We start from the raw sequence: 23,764 nt of genomic DNA on the forward strand, positions 1-23,764 counted from the left end.
ATATCACACCATAGAGTAGAAATCTGGTCAGGCCCTGTCTGGCAATTGAGTGTTCATTTCTAAACAGGTGGACCCACAGTGAGGTGGACCAGGATATTTCAACATTCAAAAGAAGAGAAATAATCATGATTTTTGTTGCCCATAATGCTAGTACATGAGCCACAGATTGAGAATCTCTTGCACTAAACATTTTGTGCATGAACATGACCCTATTATTCAGCAGCCATCCTAAAATCCAAAATATCCATATAATACTGTATGAGTTCTGTGTTAGTCTTAACCCTGGAATTATGGAAACTTTAACTGCTAAATTATTGGTCTAAAGTATTTAAAACAATACATATTTAGATTGGCAAAGCATTTGCCCCACCCAGTCAGAACTCTTATCCCCCCTGTTGCCCCACCCCAGTCAAAACCCAAAATTACGAAAATTCGGGCCAAAATGCTCATTTTTGGAGAAAATTCCAACCAAAAAAATCATTTTTTGGTCAAGGTAACAAAAAAATTCTTGGGCCAAATTTTTTTCGTTTATTAATTTTTAAAAACTAGATAAAAATATCCAGGAACAATTTTTTTTTAAAATTTTGATCAACTTCACAAAAAATATTTGAAAATTGGGTAAAAATCAGGCTTTTTGTTTGGGTGTCCAATGTCCAATTTTTTGGCCAGTTACCCTTAGAAATGGGTGCAAAATGCACACCTCTGTTACAAAATATTTCAACAAACACGCACGAGCTCAGGGAGGGATTGCTAATAACATTTACAAGAGTTACTAATAAAACATGTACAATATTATATAATCAAATGGACCCATTATGTAAATTATCAATTTTGTGGAATATCTTGACACACTTGACTGCAATGTTTTTTCTTATAGCCCTTTAGACATAAACCTCATAATTGATCATGACAGATCCTAGACTCATCCCTTACAGGATAACAACACCAACCATCCATCTTATTTCAATATCTTATTAGATAACTTATTCTTATATTTCAATTTCCCTCAAGTTCACTTGTGCACCCAACTACACAAAAATACATTACTATTTTTAGGGGTCTGAAACCAATATTATCTTGTGTTGCCTTTATACTCCTTATTCTTTAGTTGGAAGTAACTGCTAATAAAAGCCATATTTTAATATTTGGGTAATCTTTGGAAAAAAATGGCAAAAAAATGCATTTTAGGGTGTTTTTTTTTATGCAAGCCTAAAGTTATATGACACAGTCTGTTCTATGGAGACCAAAGGAGGCATTTTTGAAAATTTAGTTACTATAATTATTACCATATACAAACATTAGACTATCATAATACTGAAAACACCTATAGCATACTTGGTTCTAAAGCTATGAAGAACAAACAGCATTTGAGAGCTAAGACTACGCCCTTGACGTTAATGTAAGCATCATGTCACAACGGTATTTTCTAATTGCCATAGAGGGTGCTTTTTACTTGCACAATTATTTTTGAGACAGGCTGTATATCAAGTTTATGCACTATAATATTTAACAAACACATTTTCTATTCTAAATAGTAAGAGTAATATCTTAGCCTATACTCAACAGATTCTGAATGCTTAAACTTGTGTCAAGTCTATGAATTTTGTGACTGTAATTGTGAGAAAATGTGCAAAATTCCATGTGTTTGCCCCTTTCCTCAAAAAATTCCCAAATAATATTATGAAAATTTGACTTTAACCATTCCAGGGTCTATGCTTTAAACCGTCAGTTACTCCCGACAAAGGATTGGGCTATTCACTCGGTCGGACATCCGGGAACATTGTCCCCTTCGTCCCCTTTGCACAAGCGCGCGCATAGCAACCAGCTCGAGAAAGGGGATCTGCACATGCACACACTGGTTTTACAAGGCTATTTCCCCTTTGTGACGTCAGCCCGACCAAGAGAATGTTCAGTAAAAAGACTTTTTTTAATTTCAACAAATTATTGCTGGGGATTATTTTGGAAGCAGGAGTAGTGCTTAATTTCACTATAAATAGATAAAATCTTTGTGAAGCAACTTTATTTGGCAGGCAAATTGATTTCATGCCTTTTAGAAGAGATTTCACACTGAGCTATACAACAGCAGATTACACCTATGTGCAAGTTTTGATAACAATCACATTCTAATCAGATCTTGGAATCTCAGAAATTTATTGAAATTCTAAGATTTTGTCACAAATACAGCACCTCAAGCTTCCAATTTTTGCAGGGTATTTTTAGTTCATTAAAGCAGGGCATACATTAAAAAAAAAAGTGCAAAAGTTTTGAAAGAAATTATTAATTATAAAATAAAACATATCACAAAAAGTCAATGAAATAAAAGAACTATGCATTACTTGCTTTAATATGCAATTAAAAATATCCTGTTACTTCATATACTCAGAATAAATAATGATTAACAGCCCTGACATCCAGGGAAGAAGTCAAAAGTTGATGATATTTTAGGCCACATTTGACGTCACTTAACTACACACAGATTGGTTACGCACAGGTTAGAGTCCCTTGGGGTTTTACATAGTTGATCTTGTCTGATGTATACAAAGCATACACACAATGTCAGCCTCCATTTGCTATCCTACTATTGAAGCCTAACTGTGGTGCTACTTAATAATAATATTTTACATTTCATTTTATGCATAGACATTAAAAACAATCTGAGCAAAATTTCCAAATGAATTCTCAGAATTGTTTTCAAATATGATTTTGACATTTAAATACATTGCGTTGTCTACAGTAGATAGCAAGGTAAATGCAATAAACAACAAATGCACTTGGAAAGGCAGTTGCATGATACACCAAATGCACTATTTTGAAAGCATTTTGCAGTCTTCAGTAAATAACATTTTAATTTCATTTTAATACATGTGCTATCTTGAGTAGATAGCAATGCAACTGCAATAAATACCAAATGCACTATTTTGTTGTATCACTTTAATACATTTTGCTATTTCGATAGATAGCAAGGTAAATGCAATAAATACCAAATGCATTTGGAAAAACAGTTGCATGATATACCAAATGCACTATTTTGAATGCATTTTGCAGTCTTCAGTAAATAACAATGCAACTGCAATAAGCACCCAATGCACTATACTGATATATCATTTTAATACATGTGCTATCTTGAGTAGATAGCAATGCAACTGCAGTAAACACCAAATGCACTATTTTGATGTATCACTTTAATACATTGTGCTGTCTTCAGTAGACAGCAATGTAAATGCAATAAATACCAAATGCACTATTTTGTTGTATCACTTTAATACATTTTGCTATCTTTGGTAGTGGCAATAAACACCAAATGCACTCTTTTGATATATCATTTAATGCATTTTGCTATCTTCAGTAGATAACAATGTAACTGCAATGTCCAATTATGCACTCTTTTTTGTCATTTAATGCAGTTTGCTATCTTCAGTAGATAACAATGTTGTCATTTTTATGCAGTTTGCTATCTTCAGTAGATAGCACTGGAACTGCAATAAATACCCAAAATGCAATCTTTTGATATATATTTTAATGCATTTTGCTGCAGCTGTAATAAGCAACAAATGCACTATTTTGATATATCATTTTAAAACATTTTGCTGTCTTCAGTAGAGAGCACTGGAACTGCAATAAACACACAATGTACTATTTAATATATCATAAAATTAATACATTTTGCTATCTTCAGTAGCTAACAATGCAATTGCAATAAGCACCCAATGTACTCTGATATCCTTTAATCACATCATTTAATACATTTAGCTGTCTTCAGTAGATAGCAATGGAACTACAATAAACACCCAATGTACTCATTTTAATACATTTTGCTATCTTTAGTAGATAACATTGCAACTGCAATAAACACCAAATGCACTATTTTGTATTATCATTAATACATTTTGCTATCTTTTGGTAGATAGCACTAGAAATGCAACAAACATCAAATGCACTATTTTGATGTATCACTTTAATACACCGTGTTGTCTTCAGTAGACAGTAACGTAAATGCAATAAACACAAAATGGACTGTTTTGTTATATCACTCTAAGGGATCAGATAGCAACGTTTGCACAGTATTTTTTGTGGGACCTGAGAGCACACCAGACACATCAAATTGCATTATGAATATGAGGAATGTCCTTCTGATATCAAATAATTTTGATTTTTTTTTTTTAATTTGCGATATAATACAAATTTTATGGCAAAATATTAAAACCTGATATTATTGACATTTAACAGTCCTCGAAGTTAACTTTCTAAATCTAATGATATGTACTTAAAGTGTGATATAGTAACATTACGTAACTTCGATACTGAATTAAAAGAGTGTGCTGCTTCCACTGCTATCTAAATATCTGGCAAATAACTTGCTTGATGACACCACATGCATGTACTTTGAAATACACCATAACCATTGCAACTGAACCCTAATCTCACATTGGGAGATCCTGCTCTGGCTTATAAAATAACGGTATTGACACCTGAGTGGTTATGATTACGAAAATATTCTAAGATCACTACAATTCTCTTACCTGTTGTCATGGAGATATTCCAACAAGATGAAGGACACAGGATATGAAACAAAACAAAGAGAGAAAAATACTATGATTAGTTTTAAGTCAAACAAAGTATATTGTAAATTATTGGCAAATAATTATAAATACCACATGCCATCTACTGAAGATTGCAAATTGCATTACTGCTCACATGTTACAGTAAAAGTAAATAAATACGAAAACAAGATGAAAAATATAAATAATTAAACATGGGCACCTTTAAGGGATCTGGAATGAGCGTTTTGACAGTACCGGTATTTTTTTGTGGGACATGAGAGCACATCAGACATATCGAATTGCATTCTGAATATGAAGAATGTCTTTCTGATATCAAATAATTTTCATTGTTTGAAATTCACGATATAATACAAATTTTATGACAGATTATTAAAATTTTATATTTTTCACATTTTTGATATAACAGTCCTCGAAGTAAATTTTATAAATCTAATGACATATTCTTAAAGTGTATGTAGCTGGGAGGATAAGACGACCATCATTTGAAACATTTGACCTTTCATATTGAAGATATACATTTTTTTCTCAAAAAGACCTAAACATGAAAGGCACTACTTTGTTATATCACTTTAATACATGTTGCTATCTTCGGTAGATAGTACTGCAACTGCAACAAACATCAAATGCACTTTTTTTTATGTATACACTGTGCTGTCTTCAGTAGACAGCAATGTAAATGCAATAAACATCAAATGCACTATTTTGTTAAATCACTTTAATACATTGTGCTATCTTCGGTAGATAGTACTGCAACTGCAATAAACACCAAATGCACTATTTTGATATATCAATTTATCAATACACTGTGTTGTCTTCAGTAGATAGCAATGCAACTTATCATCATGGGTTTTACTAAGTAAATACCCAGACAACTACTAGTTCCCTTGCTTCACATGTAATTCTGAGATACATCAAACGTTAAGTGCTGACAATTTCATGTAAGTGATCCACTATAGTCCCTAATTGATTGATGACAGTTTTTCTGGGACATGTTGTAACCCCATGTATCTCCTATATCCTCTAGGCTTTGGTTATTTCAGGTCTATAGGGTTATTTCTATCCCTACTCACTATGTGTACTTTGCAGTACTGGAATCTCTGCTTCAGGGGATACTCTCTACATAGAGACTTACAAGCTATGAGTTAAAAACGGTGAGTTCAGTATTGAGATGATGATTACCAATGGATTATAATGTTTATCAGTTTTAAGTGAGATTATGGCTAGGTCTTTGTCTTTCAATAAAATATAAGTAATTGATGAATACACAATACCAATGTCATTATCAACAGCACAAGTACTACTCATATTTGCACAAAGCAAAAGAATAGGTCACTTTTTACAAGTTGATAACTCACATCTTGTGAACTCACTATTTTTCATAATACTCCCAGTCTGTATAACTGATCCCAATCAGACAGAAATAATATTAGTTCACCCAGAGTGGAAGGTCTGAAACACAGGGATGTTTGCCTGAACTACTCCCATACGGTATCCCAGACATAGAAAAACATGAAAATATGACATTACTTTGAGTAATAAATATTAATGGTTACCAGCTAATATCCACTGCTCTCCTAATTATAATGCTAAAGTGTTCCTGACTGACACTGATTAGTAGCAATTATACATTAACGAGCTCATGATTTGTAATTGATGTGCAAAAGGTGAGGATTACTGCGATTAGGTGGAAGTGATGCCTGGAGCTCCTAGAATTAATCAATATTGTTTTCTCTTGGTACTATCCCTCGAGATGTTGTGGTGGAAATATATCAAAATTGAAACTTAGATGGAGAAGAGTGCTGTGCAATATCACTCTGTTATGGTTCATCAGGCACAATTTTAACATTAAATGTGCAGTGCTCGGGCTGAAGGTTTTACTGTTAAAAATATGTTGTCTCATCGCTCAGTGATTTGATCACATTGCATATACAGGCAGGAGTTGATTTGTTTAACCATAAAATTCAAACTTTTCCCTATAAAACAGCTCAGGAACTGTATTTTGTAAGTACCGGTATGTGTAATGTCATTAATGTCTTCTTGAACATTACCCTTTCTAAATTCTTCTAGCTTGATCTTGAATTATTTTAAATTGAAAAAAAACCCAGTAAAATACTGAGCTTTCAGATTTCAAAATGAAACACTATTCACAGCTTATTTATCAGGTAAATTACCACATAAGTATACTAAACAGGCCAAAAAGAAATCAATAAATAGACAAAAATATACAGACTACAACTTACTACAAATATTAAAGAAGTATGAAAAAGTATGGACTGTAACCCCGGGGCTGTAACAGCAATTTCTACACATTCCTTTGAAGGAATGTACAAGAATCATTGAGTTTGTGACTGTCTCTTTGACCTATGAACTGTGTTGACATAATACTTTCAGCAAACTTAGCTCAAAATATCAGTACCAGAGCATCTTCTGTACTTTTAATACCACTAAGGTCGGCTGACAATTGCTGCCATGGAATAACCCTCTTCCATGTTTTGATAAGACTAGGGCTATGACAAGTTTAATATATGAAGACAGCCGAACAAAAAATCTGGGATAACAAAGTCTGATGCATGCAAAACAACTGCATCAATTCCATAAAAATAGTAAGCTTAGATGATTGATTTTATCTCAAATTTAATTAAATTGGGATGATCTGAAATTGGTAGATGTTCATGAAAATGAGGCATTATTAGCAAATAAAACTACTGGTGTTACTCGTAAACAGTCACATGCATATATGTGACACACTCTGACAAAACCAGGAACAAGTTGCATGTTTGACATTTCATGATTTGAATAAAAATGTAAGCACTAGACAATAAGCTTTAAAATGATACCAAAATTATATAAATAGTATCAATACTTTTCAAGATATGTGCAATTTTGTAAATGATACCTTTATATTTTTAGCAAATTGCTATTCTGAGTAATGAACCATTTAGTTTCCTTCCTTACATAGGATTAAATATGGATTATCACAATTCAACTGTTATTCATTGATTAAAAAAACCGCTTTTTAAGAAGCACTTTCAAGAATTTGAAAGTCCACTTAGTCCCACAATCAAATACCATGAAATTAAGAATTCCAAAAGTTTTATTTTTTATGGGAATGTCATCTTTAAAGGCCTATAACTCAAAAACATGTCTGGCGACTTGTTCCGGGTTTTGTTGGAGCTGGTCACATATTTCAATGGAAACCAAATGTTGGATAACAGTTGTCCTGATGCAATTTTGAAACAATGGGAGAAAACTAACATTTATTTCTGATCACACAACTTTATCGACAATTAAATCAAAATTAATTATATACAGCATCTCTATTCCCATCTGTTTCAATAAAGCTTACCCATTATCACCTGTATTACATGTACCCTGGATCATCATATATTGTACTACTACTAAACAGCTGTTTAATAGTACAGGCATTTTGTATGTAACATGTATATTTAGCTCAACAGAGGTGAGCCAAGACCCAGGATTAATTTTTAATTAAAATTGACCTTTCATCACAGTTTCTTGTGATCTATGATTTTATGTATTATACTGGGGCCCGGTCATTATATATTTATGCATAGATCACAAAGTTTCTTTTTAAAGGAGTGTTTCGTGATCCTAGCATCATCTTTTTATGACATTTTTCAGTAAATATCCACGAAAAAGCCTATTCCCAAAATTTCAGTTGATTCCGATTTTGCGTTATGCGAGTTATGCATGATTATGTGTATTACACTGCTCCATAGACAATGCGTTGTAATTTCGTTCTGGTGCACCAGAACGAAATTCAAATTTCACGATATCTTTGCAAAACGAATTAATCTGCAAGAAATATTTTGTACATAAACATTATGTAGCCAGAGGTGTCCAGTGATATAAAAATCTCAACTTTTTTTGAGAAAAGTGGGGGGATGAGGCTGTGGATCACGAAATTATACTGGTTCCCTGTGATGTTCTGTAATATATTATGGTAATCATATGGAGAAGCATTTAATTGTTATTTATGCCTACAGCACATGGCCTGTAGCTAGTTGAAGTATAAGATTAAATTTAAAACTTAAAACAGAAGTTTTATATATACAATACAATACAATACAATACAATACAATACAATACAATACAATACAAAAAGAAGACATATAACAATAATAATACAATGGCATTCAACATAACATTTACCCAGTATGAAAAAATATTATACAAAAAATTGAGTGTTTTTTAATTGGTTTTGAAGATGTTCAATGTTTTGGCCTGCCTGATTAGAAGAGAATTCCATAGATGAGGACCAGCGATTTGAAACGCTCTATCACCGGTAAGAGTTCTGGTTTTGGGAACAAAGAGAAGTGTTGTGTCAAGTGATGAATGAGTGGCATACTTTGGTATGTGAAATGTGATGAGTTCTTGCAAGTATTCCGAGGCTGCAGGTCATAATATTATTTATGATTAGACCACATAGTTTTATAAAGTTTGTTAACAGGGCTGCATGCCATATGAATAAATCAGGGCACCCAGTGATTGTGGGTGATGGGGTCATGTGTTTTTTTGCATGATGATAAGTAATGCACATAGTAGAAGTTCAGACCCTGACTCAGGCGATTCTTGCGCTTTGAAGTCCACTTCTGGTGAAATTTTGAACTAAAAATAAAAGTAGGATAATCTGGTAGTTTCTGAGAATTCTCTTACTCAAATTTGTAGTGTAATTTCCTTAACATAAACAATATACTTTGTTAGGTGGTCAAGAAATGATGCCTTTCATGCATCACATATATATCGGGTTAATTTCTACGGTGACAACTCTCTAGTCCGAAGGTTCCTTAGTCCAAAGGTTTGCTAGTCCCAACACATAATTTACCATTCGCTAGTCCGAATTCTGAAAAAGGTTTGCTTGTCCGAATATTGGGTTCTCTAGTACAATTAAGGTTTACTATTCCGAATAATAGGTAAGGTTCTCTAGTCCAAATATAGAATAAGGCTTGTTAACCCTAACACTAAACCCTATCTCTAATACTTAACCCTAACCCTTATTCTATATTCGGACTAGAGAACCTTCGGATTAGCGTACTTAATTTGGTTTTCGGACTAGCAACCCTTCGGACTAGAGAGATGTCACGATTTCTAGAACTCTCATTACCTCCATGGTTAATTGCATGCAGCCGGCCTTGGGTATTGCATCAAGGATACATCAATGCATGATTTGCTATTATATACAATCATAATAAACTTTGCATGTATATCAATCTATTGATGGGCAATCCGTCCACATCACAGTCACAATGAGAATGTCTTCCTATCTATAGTGCATACAAAGTAACAGCTGGTGGTTTTGTGCTGACATTTCCCATGTTTTTGTTTTGCTTCATGAGTTGCTGCTGAAATCCAATCCTCTGATATACATTGCTAACAAGTACCTACAACAATTTTGTGTATTGACACGTTCATAATTCAAGACATCACCTGACTTGATGGTGAAATTTTTGATGCTTTAAATATTCTGCAAATCGCAAAGTAGGTAGTTTATACAGCATCCACATGTACCTTATAAAAACATAGAAATACAAAGATCTTGTGAAGCTTACATAAACGATTACTCATCAGCAGGGTTGCCAAAAGATTTCAAAAAGTCACCCAATTTTTCTCTTTACCATTGGTTTCTATGGGGCAGGAAACTATCGGAAGTCCGGGAGCAAATGTTGAAAAGTTGCCCAAATTTTTTCTTAACCATTGGTTTCTATGGGACAGGAAATTGTCAAAAGTCGAGGGAAAAATCTTCAAAAGTCGCCCAATTGGGCTACCAAATCGCGGGTTTGGCAACGCTGCTCATCAGAAATGTGGTATTTACATTTCCTGGTGTTACTGACCTCAAAGATGTTAACTTATGCTTCATAGAATGAAGAAATCATAAGAGTTTGAAGTAATATGTCTTCAACATAAGGAATGTTGATTATTATTGATGGCAGGACATACTGCGGACACAGCAGGTTAACATTACCTCATAAAACCTTGCACTTTATTTACAGTAGATTAGTGCATGCATTTGATACTATGTGGATGATGTTGTTAAGCCATTGTCCTGATGAACGAGTGAACTTGCGACTTGCACACTCGTATGAAAATCATGTTCTGCGCATTACAACTGAATCCACATACGCAATTGACCGCTTACCAAAGGTCATAATAGTACTGGGGATCCAAGCAAAGGGCATTAACTGATCAGAACCATGTGCTATCTTCAGTAGATAGAATATATAGGGAATATAGTTACCATGCAGCTCTAAAATAAACCATCTGCAGTAGAAATACACAGTGGCAATGTAAATCACATCAAAAGCAGGTGCTATCTACAGTAGATAGCTTATATTGGCAACACAGCAAAACTAAAATTGCTGCATAAGTAAATTACTTTTTAATGTTGGTGCTATCTACAGTAGATAGCTTATATTAGAGACATGGCTAGCTATCATTGCTGTATTGCTGTATAAGTACATTATTTCATAATGTTGGTGCTATCTACAGTAGATAGCTTATACTGGAGACACAGCAAGCTAACATTGCTGCATAGAAATTACTTTCTAATGTTGGTGCTATCTACAGTAGATAGCTTATATTGGAGACATGGCGAACATTGCTGTATACATGTTTTCTAATATTGGTGCTATCTTCAGTAGACAGCATATTGTAGACACAGATATCATAATAAGGTGTTATCGATAGTTGATAGCATATTGCAGATGTTAGAGGTCTAATTGTAGAGGTCTAATATCACTGTATATCAGAATCAACTTATTGCAGACTTAAAGCCACTGAATGCTGGTACTATTACTAATGAATCAGCTGCCAGGTGTACTGATGTTGGTTTTTACATGCAAATAACAAAATAATTGCAGAAAAATGCATGGAATTGTAGGAAAACTAGCATCCTTGTAATATTATTTCATCAGAATGAGGTGCTATCTACAGAGATATCATACTGAGGACACAAATGGCCAGCATTATGGCATAACAGCCAGGTGTTATCTACAGAAGATAGCAATCTACAGAAGATAGCAATCTACAGAAGATAGCAATCTACAGAAGATAGCAGTCTACAGAAGATAGTTTTCGGACTAGCGACCCTTTGGACTAGAGAACCTTCAGACTAGCGACCCTTCGGACTAGAGAGAAGTCATGATTTCTAGAACTCTCATTACCTCCATGTTAATTACATGCAGCCAGCCTTGGGTATTGCATCAAGGATACATCAATGCATGATTTGCTATTATATACAATCATAATAAACTTTGCATGCTTATCAATCTATTGATGGGCAACCGCCCACATCACAGTCACAATGAGAATGTCTTCCTATCTATAGTGCATACAAAGTAACAGCTGGTGGTTTTGTGCTGACATTTCCCATGTTTTTGTTTTGCTTCATGAGTTGCTACTGAAATCCAATCCTCTGATATACATTGCTAACAAGTACCTACAACAATTTTGTGTATTGACACGTTCATAATTCAAGACATCACCTGACTTGATGGTGAAATTTTCAATGCTTTAAATATTCTGCAAAGTAGGTAGTTTATACAGCATCTACATGTACCTTATAAAAACATAGAAAGACAAAGATCTTGTGAAGCTTACATAAATGATTACTCATCAGCAATGTGGTATTTACATTTCCTGGTGTAACTGACCTCAAAGATGTTAACTTATGCTTCATAGAATGAAGAAATCATAAGAGTTTGAAGTAATATGTCTTCAACATTAGGAATGTTGATTATTATTGATGACAGGACATACTGCGGACACAGCAGGTTAACATTACCTCATAAAACCTTGCACTTTATTTACAGTAGATAGTGCATGCACTTGATACTATGTGGATGATGTTGTTAAGCCATTGTCCTGATGAACGAGTGAACTTGCGACTTGCACACTCGTATGAAAATCATGTTCTGCGCATGACAACTGAATCCACATACGCAATTGACCGCTTACCAAAGGTCATAATAGTACTGGGGATCCAAGCAAAGGGCATTAACTGATCAGAACCATGTGCTATCTTCAGTGGATATAATATATAGGGAATATAGTTTGCCATGCAGCTCTGAAATAAACAGTGTCCGAATTAAGAAAATAAAAGGGGTTGTCCCATGGACAACCAGGTTGTAATTTCTGGTTGTCCTCCAAAGTTTTTGGTTGTCCGTAAGCTGCCACAATCTGAAACAACTAAATGTGACCCAAAAGTGGAGTGAGTGTAGTCAATTTATAAACAATAATACTCTTAAATATTTAACAATTCATTAGTTGTGCCAGGTTTGAGCAAACTAACATGCTGAAAAAGTGACTTTTGGCTGTAGATCTTTGGTTGTCCGCCGGACAACTAGAGCATTATTTTTGGTTGTCCGGTGCATGTTTTGGTTGTCCCGGGCGAACGGACAACCAAAATTTCGAACACTGGAAATAAACCATCTGCAGTAGAAATACAAAGTGGCAATGTAACTCACATCAAAAGCAGGTGCTATCTACTGTAGATAGCTTATACTGGCAACACAGCAAAACTTACATTGCTGCATAAGTTAATGTTGGTGCTATCTACAGTAGATAGATTATATTAGAGATATGGCAGGCTAACATTGCTACATAACGTAAATTACTTTCTAATGTTGGTCCTATCTACAGTAGATAGCTTATATTACATTGGAGACATGGCACACTAACATTGCTGTATAAGTGTTTTCTAATATTGGTGCTTTCTTCAGTAGATAGTATATTGTAGACACAGATATCATAATAAGGTGTTATCGATAGTTGATAGCATATTGCAGATGGTAGAGGTCTAATTGTAGAGGTCTAATATCACTGTATATCAGAATCAACTTATTGCAGACTTAAAGCCACTGAATGCTGGTACTAATGAATCAGCTGCCAGGTGTACTGATGTTGGTTTTACATGCAAATAAAAAAATAATTGCAGAGAAATGCATGGAATTGCAGGAAAACTAGCATCCTTGTAATATTACTGGAGACACAGCAAGCTAACATTGCTGCATAGAAATTACTTTCTAATGTTGGTGCTATCTACAGTAGATAGCTTATATTGGAGACATGGCGAACATTGCTGTATACATGTTTTCTAATATTGGTGCTATCTTCAGTAGATAGTATATTGTAGACACAGATATCATAATAAGGTGTTATCGATAGTTGATAGCATATTGCAGATGTTAGAGGTCTAATTGTAGAGGTCTAATATCACTGTATATCAGAATCAACTTATTGCAGACTTAAAGCCACTGAATGCTGGTACTATTACTAATGAATCAGCTGCCAGGTGTACTGATGTTGGTTTTACATGCAAATAACAAAATAATTGCAGAAAAATGCATGGAATTGTAGGAAAACTAGCATCCTTGTAATATTATTTCATCAGAATGAGGTGCTATCTACAGAGATATCATACTGAGGACACAAATGGCCAGCATTATGGCATAACAGCCAGGTGTTATCTACAGAAGATAGCAATCTACAGAAGATAGCAATCTACAGAAGATAGCAATCTACAGAAGATAGCAGTCTACAGAAGATAGTTTTCGGACTAGCGACCCTTTGGACTAGAGAACCTTCAGACTAGCGACCCTTGGACTAGAGAGAAGTCATGATTTCTAGAACTCTCATTACCTCCATGTTAATTACATGCAGCCAGCCTTGGGTATTGCATCAAGGATACATCAATGCATGATTTGCTATTATATACAATCATAATAAACTTTGCATGCTTATCAATCTATTGATGGGCAATCCGCCCACATCACAGTCACAATGAGAATGTCTTCCTATCTATAGTGCATACAAAGTAACAGCTGGTGGTTTTGTGCTGACATTTCCCATGTTTTTGTTTTGCTTCATGAGTTGCTACTGAAATCCAATCCTCTGATATACATTGCTAACAAGTACCTACAACAATTTTGTGTATTGACACGTTCATAATTCAAGACATCACCTGACTTGATGGTGAAATTTTCAATGCTTTAAATATTCTGCAAAGTAGGTAGTTTATACAGCATCTACATGTACCTTATAAAAACATAGAAAGACAAAGATCTTGTGAAGCTTACATAAATGATTACTCATCAGCAATGTGGTATTTACATTTCCTGGTGTTACTGACCTCAAAGATGTTAACTTATGCTTCATAGAATGAAGAAATCATAAGAGTTTGAAGTAATATGTCTTCAACATTAGGAATGTTGATTATTATTGATGACAGGACATACTGCGGACACAGCAGGTTAACATTACCTCATAAAACCTTGCACTTTATTTACAGTAGATAGTGCATGCACTTGATACTATGTGGATGATGTTGTTAAGCCATTGTCCTGATGAACGAGTGAACTTGCGACTTGCACACTCGTATGAAAATCATGTTCTGCATGACAACTGAATCCACATACGCAATTGACCGCTTACCAAAGGTCATAATAGTACTGGGGATCCAAGCAAAGGGCATTAACTGATCAGAACCATGTGCTATCTTCAGTGGATATAATATATAGGGAATATAGAATTGCAGGAAAACTAGCATCCTTGTAATATTATTTCATCAGAATGAGGTGCTATCTACAGTAGATAGCATACTGAGGACACAAATGGCCAGCATTATGGCATAACAGCCAGGCGTTATCTACAGAAGATAGCAATCTACAGAAGATAGCAATCTACGGAAGATAGCATAATTGCTACCATTATTGCATAGGAACCAGATGCTATCTACAGTAGACAGCAATGAAGAGACACAGATAGCGAACAGTACTGCATAAGGGTCAGGTGCCATCTACAGTACAGCAAAACTTGGCAAACTGCTATATAATGTGTGAATGAAGTTTAATCTAGATGACATAGTACACAGCAAACTAATGACAGAAAGGGCTAACATTATTGCATAAGAACCAAGTGGTATCTACAGTAGATAGCAGTATAAAGACATAACAGATTACAATACAGCATTAAGCCATACAATCAAATAGTGTGACATTAGTAAAGGGCGTTCACAACATGAAATGCAAGTGGGATGATATGGGAGACATGAATCATGTATGGATAAGTGAACATGAGCCCTTTAATGGCTCAGCCCTTTAATGGCACCTACTTCATGGCAATTTATGCTGTAACAGCTTGTAATAAATTCTAAATTGCTTACTTCCCATTTTGTAACAGATTAAACCTGAGCTATAAAATGTTGACAAAATGATTTAATGTTAGAATTTCAAAATCATCTAATATTCATTATATTAGTGTAGCAAAAGGGTTCAAGCTTGGTTATTCACACGAAATATTTCCAGTTGTGCATAAGTATAGTAACTAAAATATACAGCTAAAGATATAAAACAGAGCCTGGTGCAAACGTAATGTACTTATCCCCCATTTAAGCACACAATTTGACTAGCAATTGTGCCATACCAGGAGACCAGAGCACCTGCCCCCTCCCCATTGCTACACCTGTCCATGTATAGTTGACCTGACCCAATGCCCCATAGATTACTATTCCCCTTATTCCTTAATTTAAATCAATGGCTACTCTAATCAAGGCATATTAAGAAACCAATAACCACTTACAAAAAACCTACCACCATGCATCCCAGAATTCTTACCTATTTTTACTGTTAGTCTTCTCCACAGTCTTTTAATGCAGGATATACATGTGTTGGAACCGCTATCTTTCTCATCCTCCAACTCAAATTTTGCATAGGTTAGTCTCCCTGAGACAGCCAACAAATCCAGGCTGTTCTTACTATAAGCACTGAGCCGAGATTGGCTGCCTTTCAAATTCAAAGTACTGTAGAGACTTCCTCGTCGAGACGTACTCGCACTAGCTGCTCCACTTGGTGCAAACAGTGCCATTTTGGAAATCAATCTTTCTACAACTCTCCACAAAAGGAACTTTACGGTAAATGAGCCAGACAGGCTTATAAACAAAGCTTAGGGTGGATATATATTCCAAATATTATTATTTCACGTTGGAAAGCTGATATCTTTGGTTTATCTTCCCTGCAAACTATATTCCACTATCATTTATTCCTCTGACATAGGGTGAAATTAATCCACTTGATGTTTAATAAAAATCAACTTATACTTGTATTCAACAGTGTGAGCACACACAACTACACCACAAGCTCCATGTAATACAGATATTTATATACACACCACAAGGGCAAATCCCTGTACAGTGAAACTCTACACCAACTCTTCAAAACAAGCCACAGCATCCAACGTGTGTCATCTTCCTCCGATGCACAATTCCTTGAAACCCAGCTCGTGTAAGATGCGCCTGCTTTAGTTCCTGGTATGTGTAAGTTGAAGAGGAGTAATATTCAAAACACTCAAATAGATGGGTGAAGAAAAGTTGGATGCAAAGCTGGAACGAACTCACAGATGACGATGATAGCACACTGGAAGACTTATAAGAGATGACAACAGTTTATTGCAAGCAAGCACCAGACTTTTGTTTATTTTTATCTTTGGCAGCTAGGGTCGTTCTCTGGTTGATTGTTTCACGATCATATCGTGCCCCCAAGGCCTAAATCTTTCGATGGCCGACTAGGCATGGTGTACACAACTTTGTCAAAACTATTTTGACTGTAAAGATAGCAGTACTCAAGATGACTACATACACCCATCTGTAGATATTGACAGTTGAGTGCCATGCGGTAAGAATGCTTAAATGATTGCGACAGATCACAGTAGCTGTCCCCTGTTTCATCCTGACACAACACATCACATTGTGTCTGTAAACCATCTGAATCATGTCACCATTATTATGTCAAATTTATTTAACAAATGACATCCGTGAGATATACGGCTCATCTCAAAAGGATTTATACACTCCATCTGGTATCATTACCTCAACAATACACATAAAGAGAAATTGATAGCGGAGTCAGTTCCGAGTATACACAGTGTGCGTAAGTATACACAAATTTGTGCAGTTCACCAGGCAACGACAAATAAACTGCACTCAATGCAGACCACCAGTATATAGTATATAGTAGCCAGCTCACCAGAGAAACACATCAGCTGTTAAATCCCAGGGTGACTTCTCATCTGCATCAAAATGGCTGATACTTAGAAAACGGGCATCATTATACCAACACTCTGCTTAAGCTTAAGCATATGCATGTACAATTCTGCAGGTTTGATTTAGATAGTGCTTTAAGACTCAAACAGGAAATAAACCATTCATTGTAAACATCATCGTTGCCACTATAGCTGCAGTACCATTAACTTGGTAGGTAGATTCCGGATTTGTATACACATTGCGATGTTCATGTCTAAACAACCCATTGTATACCAAAAGACTGATAATATAGCTTGTGGACTTGGTTTGGATGTATATAACCTGACTCCAAGATTACATTGAAACAAATAGGTTGTGTTTGCACGCTACGGATGTTATCATCCCATCACACTACTATGGGTTAACACGGGCATATATCTCTGCATAGGAATCAATTGCAGATTTAAATTCTAATTGAAGGGTTGCCCTGTTTGGGTGAATGCTAACGGTTATGGTGTCAAAATCTTCTTTACAACTAATTAAACATCCATTTCCATTGCACTCTAATGACAGCTTAAGCTAGCTAGTATATAGTGGGTGTGTGGATGGACGAGCTGGATACACGCTGTTTATTAATTTGCGCCTAGAATCTATAATAGGTTCTCCTTTCACAGGAAGCATCCACATGTGGGGTTAATGTGCCAAATAAGTGATCATGATGATTTACTTGAAGATGAGCAGAAATGGAAAACTAGAATTATGTTTGCTCATTTTCATAATAATTGCTGGTAGCAAGATAATATTTTCCTAGAATTCATATATACATTGGATGATATGCAAGCTCTCGTGCTTCTATGCTAAATTTATGTAGAATCTTTCAGCAGGTTGGGTGTTAAAATGGATAAATTTAGTGGCATTATTATTCAGAAGTTACTTGCATATAGAGTAGCTATTTAATTATAGTGATGATGAATTATCTTGATTGATGCAATTCAGTGGTATTATATCCCAAGGTTTTATTACATCAAGCAATATTTAAATACAAGCCTTTATTAAAATATCAAATAGAAACCAGCTGTAGTAGAGTGGTAGAAATAATAATGTGGAAAAAAACTGAAAATGTGCAAACTTCCAGAAGTTTACAATTCTGCATGTTTTTAGTTCAAAAGTCAAAGTCATATTTACATACTTGACCTCATTTCAATCCTGATTTAAGTACAAAATACTGATTTCGTTGTTCAAGATCACATTCAGTAGTGGATCCACGGTGTTAACAACCCCTTTGGTAAATATGAAAAAGTTACAAAATCATCTGCCTATTTTTGGGCAGTAACAAGCAATTTTAGGCTCTTAGCTAGTAATATGAAAATTTTCAAATCATGGATCTGGCCGTGGCATTAGGCATTGGAATGAGCACTATAAACCAGCATAATATTTTAATCAACTTGCTACTTGCAATTGACTTTCAATATGCTTTGACAGCAATAAAATATGCTGCAAAAACAGGCATTATCTGTAGACTGGTTGGCACATCATTGGTTAAAATAGTCAGTAAGATGGAATTGATTTACAATTGTTAATTATAATTCACAAAGACCAGGTAGTAATGAGTCAATATGTGACCTTAAGGAAACTTCCCTGCTAATGCATCAACATGTCATCTTATCCATTGTGAATGAAACTTAGATTGGCAATTTAATTATTCAAAAATATAAACTAAATAATTATAATTGTCAAAGGAATTACTTGAGAGCCTATATTTATTGATATTTATTAGGACCAAACAGTAAAACAGCATGAAGGACTACAAATAAATTAACATAAATTTAAACAGAAAAATAAATGGATGGCTGAGAACAAATAATTACCCCAAAATGAAATATCCTGTAAAAAAAATCAGACTTTCAGTGTGTTTATACTGAGCACCTCGCATTACCGCTATCACCTTCACCCACATTTTAAATCCTCTCACCTTCATTGGGTCATTGTAAATGTAATGCGCTGTAAATGTACATGTAGGGTAACAATTCAGTACCCACATATTTAGTGGGGAGGGCAGAAGTCTAGAAAATAGATTTTGTGACCTTCAAGGTCAAATTCTGAATGCTCACACTGTATTGTAGTATGCTAACTGTTTCTACTGCGAATGTTACCACGTATTCACTATCTCAATAGGTGGTTGACGGATTCACTGACATCACCGCGCATTCACCTTCATCTGTTTCTGCTGGGGCCATTACCGCGTATTTTCCTCGCATCACCCTGAATTCACTCAAATTCCCCCACAACCATTTACCCAGTAGAAACATGTTGTTTGCAAACATACCCTTGAAATGGTTTGAAATTACTTGGTACTCTAGGTTAGTAAAACATGAGTAGGAGTCAATCTTTCCCTATAGAAGCTCTTTTCAGAGGGCTGAACTTTTGAGCATAATTTGTAGAGCAACTAAATGAGCAAGATGTTGTGCCTTATACAGGAGGGAACTGTAAAGAGGACATGTCAAAGTGATGGACAAGCATTTTGTACCCTTGAAATTACTAAATAAGAATCCCTATACCTTAGTGTAATATAATGATATACAATTGATCATGCAAAAATGCATTAGCTCTGCAGATTTAAAGTAGCAATCCATTTATGTGAAACTAGCAATTGATTTGATTTACCTAGCATATTCTTCTTCAATAAGATATACATAAGTTTGAAGAACCTCAAAAATTCCATTAATATTAAAGGTAAAATCAGCATCAACATTCATGACTAACCTTTCCTTTTACATAGTCCTCAGTCAGTTTTAAAATAAATTGAAAATTTTATACATAGGGGCCCAATACCAAAGAATTCCATCACATAATGTGTGATTTAAATTTAGTCAATCGATTCTTTGCTCTCTTCTCGAATCTGAAGATTATTTTTGTAAGAATTCTTTTTCTGGTAGTTCAGATCTGACAAATTTCAAAATGAACCTTGACAGAGCTATAAGTGCATTGCACTTGTCAGCCTATACTAAATCAACCATTGCACCACAATACTAAAAAATATCTTCACTATTATTACTCTATACATGCACCCCTTCCATTTGAGTGAGAGGGGTGTTGAGGTATCAACACACACAATGGGCTATTCCAGAAATAAATGGCACTCCCCCTAAACACATGTGATTCCCAACAATTTTGTCACCAATGTTTGCCCTGGAAATTCCCCTACAAATGGTAATTATTCTCAAAACTCTAAACAAGACATAGGAATTCCCAAGAAAAAGAAATATCGTTAGGCTTGGGAATTCCCACAAATTCTGACAAAAATTTGCCTGTCTTCTCTATTCCTCAATTCCTAATTTTGTAAGCATTTTTTTTTTCAAAATGGGAATTCCCATTTTATTTATTTTTTTAAATCAAATTTGTGTCTAAGAATTTCCAAAAATGTCTGTAAAATTTACTTGTCTCCTAGGGGGTGCCATTCATTTCTGGAATATCCCAATATCTATGATAACATCTCTCTTACTCTGGTGGGTGTATCAAGTAAAATAAACAATTCAAACCATGGATTAGAGTTATTATCTACATGAAATATACCATATCAGCCAGTATTCAGTTTTATCTTGCCTGAGGTGATTTCTTTCCCATAAGAAATGCAGATTTGTGTAATTCCTTTACCCAAAGCCAGGGACCCAAAGTCAGACACATACAAATTAACAGATGTGGAAATAGGAGTATAAACTGACCAATAGATACCAGTTGTAGTCCTACTAATTCATGGCATATTGGATGGCCTAGGGGAAAGTTAGCCCATATTTGCAAGACTATCCTTGCCTTCAAGGTGAAACAAACCTACTCATGTTACCCTCCGGCCATGGGCTGGCCTGGTGTCAGATCTTACCCAGGGAAAGATGACATTCCAATATATGCCTTTAAAGCACCAGATTCTGACTCCTATTAAACAGTTCCAATATATTTGTCCGCAAAGCCAGACTAATTAAAGATGCAATGAAAACAACACAATGTTAATTTGCAGCTATGCTGAAAACATAACAGGATTACCATTGTGTTGTGATATCAATCAAAAACAAAGCAAAATGACAAAAACCCAGCCAGGCAAAAACAAAACAATATCATTGATTTCTTCACAGTAGATGTCAAGTACGAAGTTGCAATTTTGAAGATCAGCGGTATACATGGTGTAACTAGCCAGGGTCTAGTCAGTCACCTTGAATGAAGAAGAAAATGCAACGCTTTGTCTACAAATCACCACCTACCTTGTTCTCCTTTGCCAGTTACTTTTCTCCACAAGTCATACAAATTTCCAACAATTTGACCATATTTCTCTCTGATTTCCTTTCTCTCCTCTTGAATCTGAAGATTCTTTTCATTAGACGTCTTTATCTTATAGTCACGATTTGTCTGACAATGTGATGTGAAAGCACTGTCTCCCATTGCTGGTATAGCCATGGTGATTAAAAATGTGTGGATTGTGAGCACAATCTTTCTCACGACATTGATATTGTTTTATTCTAATTTATGTTGAGAACATATTTGTGCCAATATATAAACCAGTACCATCATTAAGCTGTTTTATGCAGAATTATTGTGAGATAGTGATCATTTTTCTGCGCATCAACATTATCTGGTAATATATGTGTTTCTTCCGTATAAGTAGATCTGCTCTGGTTTCTTCAATCAAGTCCTATGCCATCTGATCGATCCCTATATATTTGAAGTACACTTTAGTTCTCCACACCACACCAAATGTTACCAAGTATTTGCTGTACACATTTGCATAGCAAATATTACACCGATAAAACCATTGTATCCACATTGAGAAAACTCAGATTATCCTTTTCTTGCCAAAGGCATCCTTCACTGCTGATTGATAGATTGAAGGCCTCATTAGTTCTGTTTGTTTCTCTTCATAATAATGCCCATAGGTTCCTTTTATATACCCATTGTAATATGTACAAAGTGCATTGTTTCGAAACATCCTGGGTGTAGACATCCATTCATAAAAACATCCTTCTTCTTCTGATGCATCATTTCACTTCCAATAACCTGCTCTATCTTCTCCAAATTCCTGCACTATCATCTCCAGTTTCTGAGTAATCTTGTTGGCCATTTATCAAGCAGCATACTGTCATGTTAGTCAATCCATCAACCTTTTTAGTTGATACCATATCAATTATACACATTTTTACCGGCATTTAAGCTTAAGCCCTCAGAACATCGCACCAAGGCTCAAGATGTGATGAGAATACGAGTCTTCCTATGCGAAAAAGGCATGGTTGAACTATGGTTAACCATGGTCAACCATGGTTCAACCATGGGTTTTGACCATGGTCAAACCATGGTCAACCATGCTTTGAAAAATGGCACCACGGCCAGAGACCATGGTCAACCATGGTTAACCTTTTGACCATGGTCTATCTAAAGTGACCATGGTCAACCATGGTTAAAACTTAGCATGTTTGACCATGGTTGAACCATTGTCAACCATAGTTCAACAACCAGGGTTTTGACCATGGTCAACCATGTTTTGACCATGGTCAACCATGTTTTTGACCATGGTCAACCATGTTTTGACCATGGTCAACCATGTTTTTGACCATGGTCAACCATGTTTTTGACCATGGTCAACCATGTTTTTGACCATGGTCAACCATGTTTTTGACCATGGTCAACCATTTTTTTGACCATGGTCAACCATGGTCAACCATGTTTTTGAAAAATGGCACCACGGCCAGAGACCATGGTCAACCATGGTCTATCTAAAGTGACCATGGTCAACCATGGTCAAAAATTTGCATGTTTGACCATGGTTAAGAAACAATAGCAATCAAAGAAGAAAGGGAAATTATGGGGTAAATATTTAACAGAATAAACTGCATAATCATATTATTTAGATTTATTCTGTTAAAAATCTTATTTTAACTTATCAAATTACTAGTTTTTATATTCTATGGTGTCAAATATTTATTCACAACGTTGTAAATACGCATTAAATACGATTAATAACAACAGAGGGTGCTTTTTCTCATTCACTACCCAGAGTCAACCATGGTCAGGTGAGGTGATGACCATGGCTGACAATGCTCAGCCATGCTAAAGCATGGTCGACCATGGTATACTTAAAAGTGACCATGGTCAACCATGGTCAGGTGAGGTGATGACCATGGCTGAC

At 35.2% G+C, this 23,764-nt stretch overlaps 1 protein-coding gene across 4 annotated transcripts in view; it reads right to left on the reverse strand.

Annotated features, from left to right (window-relative positions):
* LOC140148577 (A-type potassium channel modulatory protein KCNIP1-like) overlaps nucleotides 1-23,764 on the reverse strand; it is a 548,406-nt gene that overhangs the window by 202,800 nt on the left and 321,842 nt on the right. The window contains exon 1 of one of the 4 annotated variants that reach the window (XM_072170581.1): nucleotides 16,193-16,991. The exons of the other annotated variants lie outside the window; for them this stretch is intronic. Within the exon in view, the coding sequence (XP_072026682.1) occupies nucleotides 16,193-16,442 (250 nt within the window). The 5' untranslated portion in view covers nucleotides 16,443-16,991. Of the gene's footprint in view, nucleotides 1-16,192; nucleotides 16,992-23,764 lie in introns of those variants that run through there. 4 annotated transcript variants of the gene reach the window in all.

The sequence above is a fragment of the Amphiura filiformis genome, chromosome 3 (assembly GCF_039555335.1).
Source record: "Amphiura filiformis chromosome 3, Afil_fr2py, whole genome shotgun sequence".
NCBI lineage: Eukaryota > Metazoa > Echinodermata > Ophiuroidea > Amphilepidida > Amphiuridae > Amphiura > Amphiura filiformis.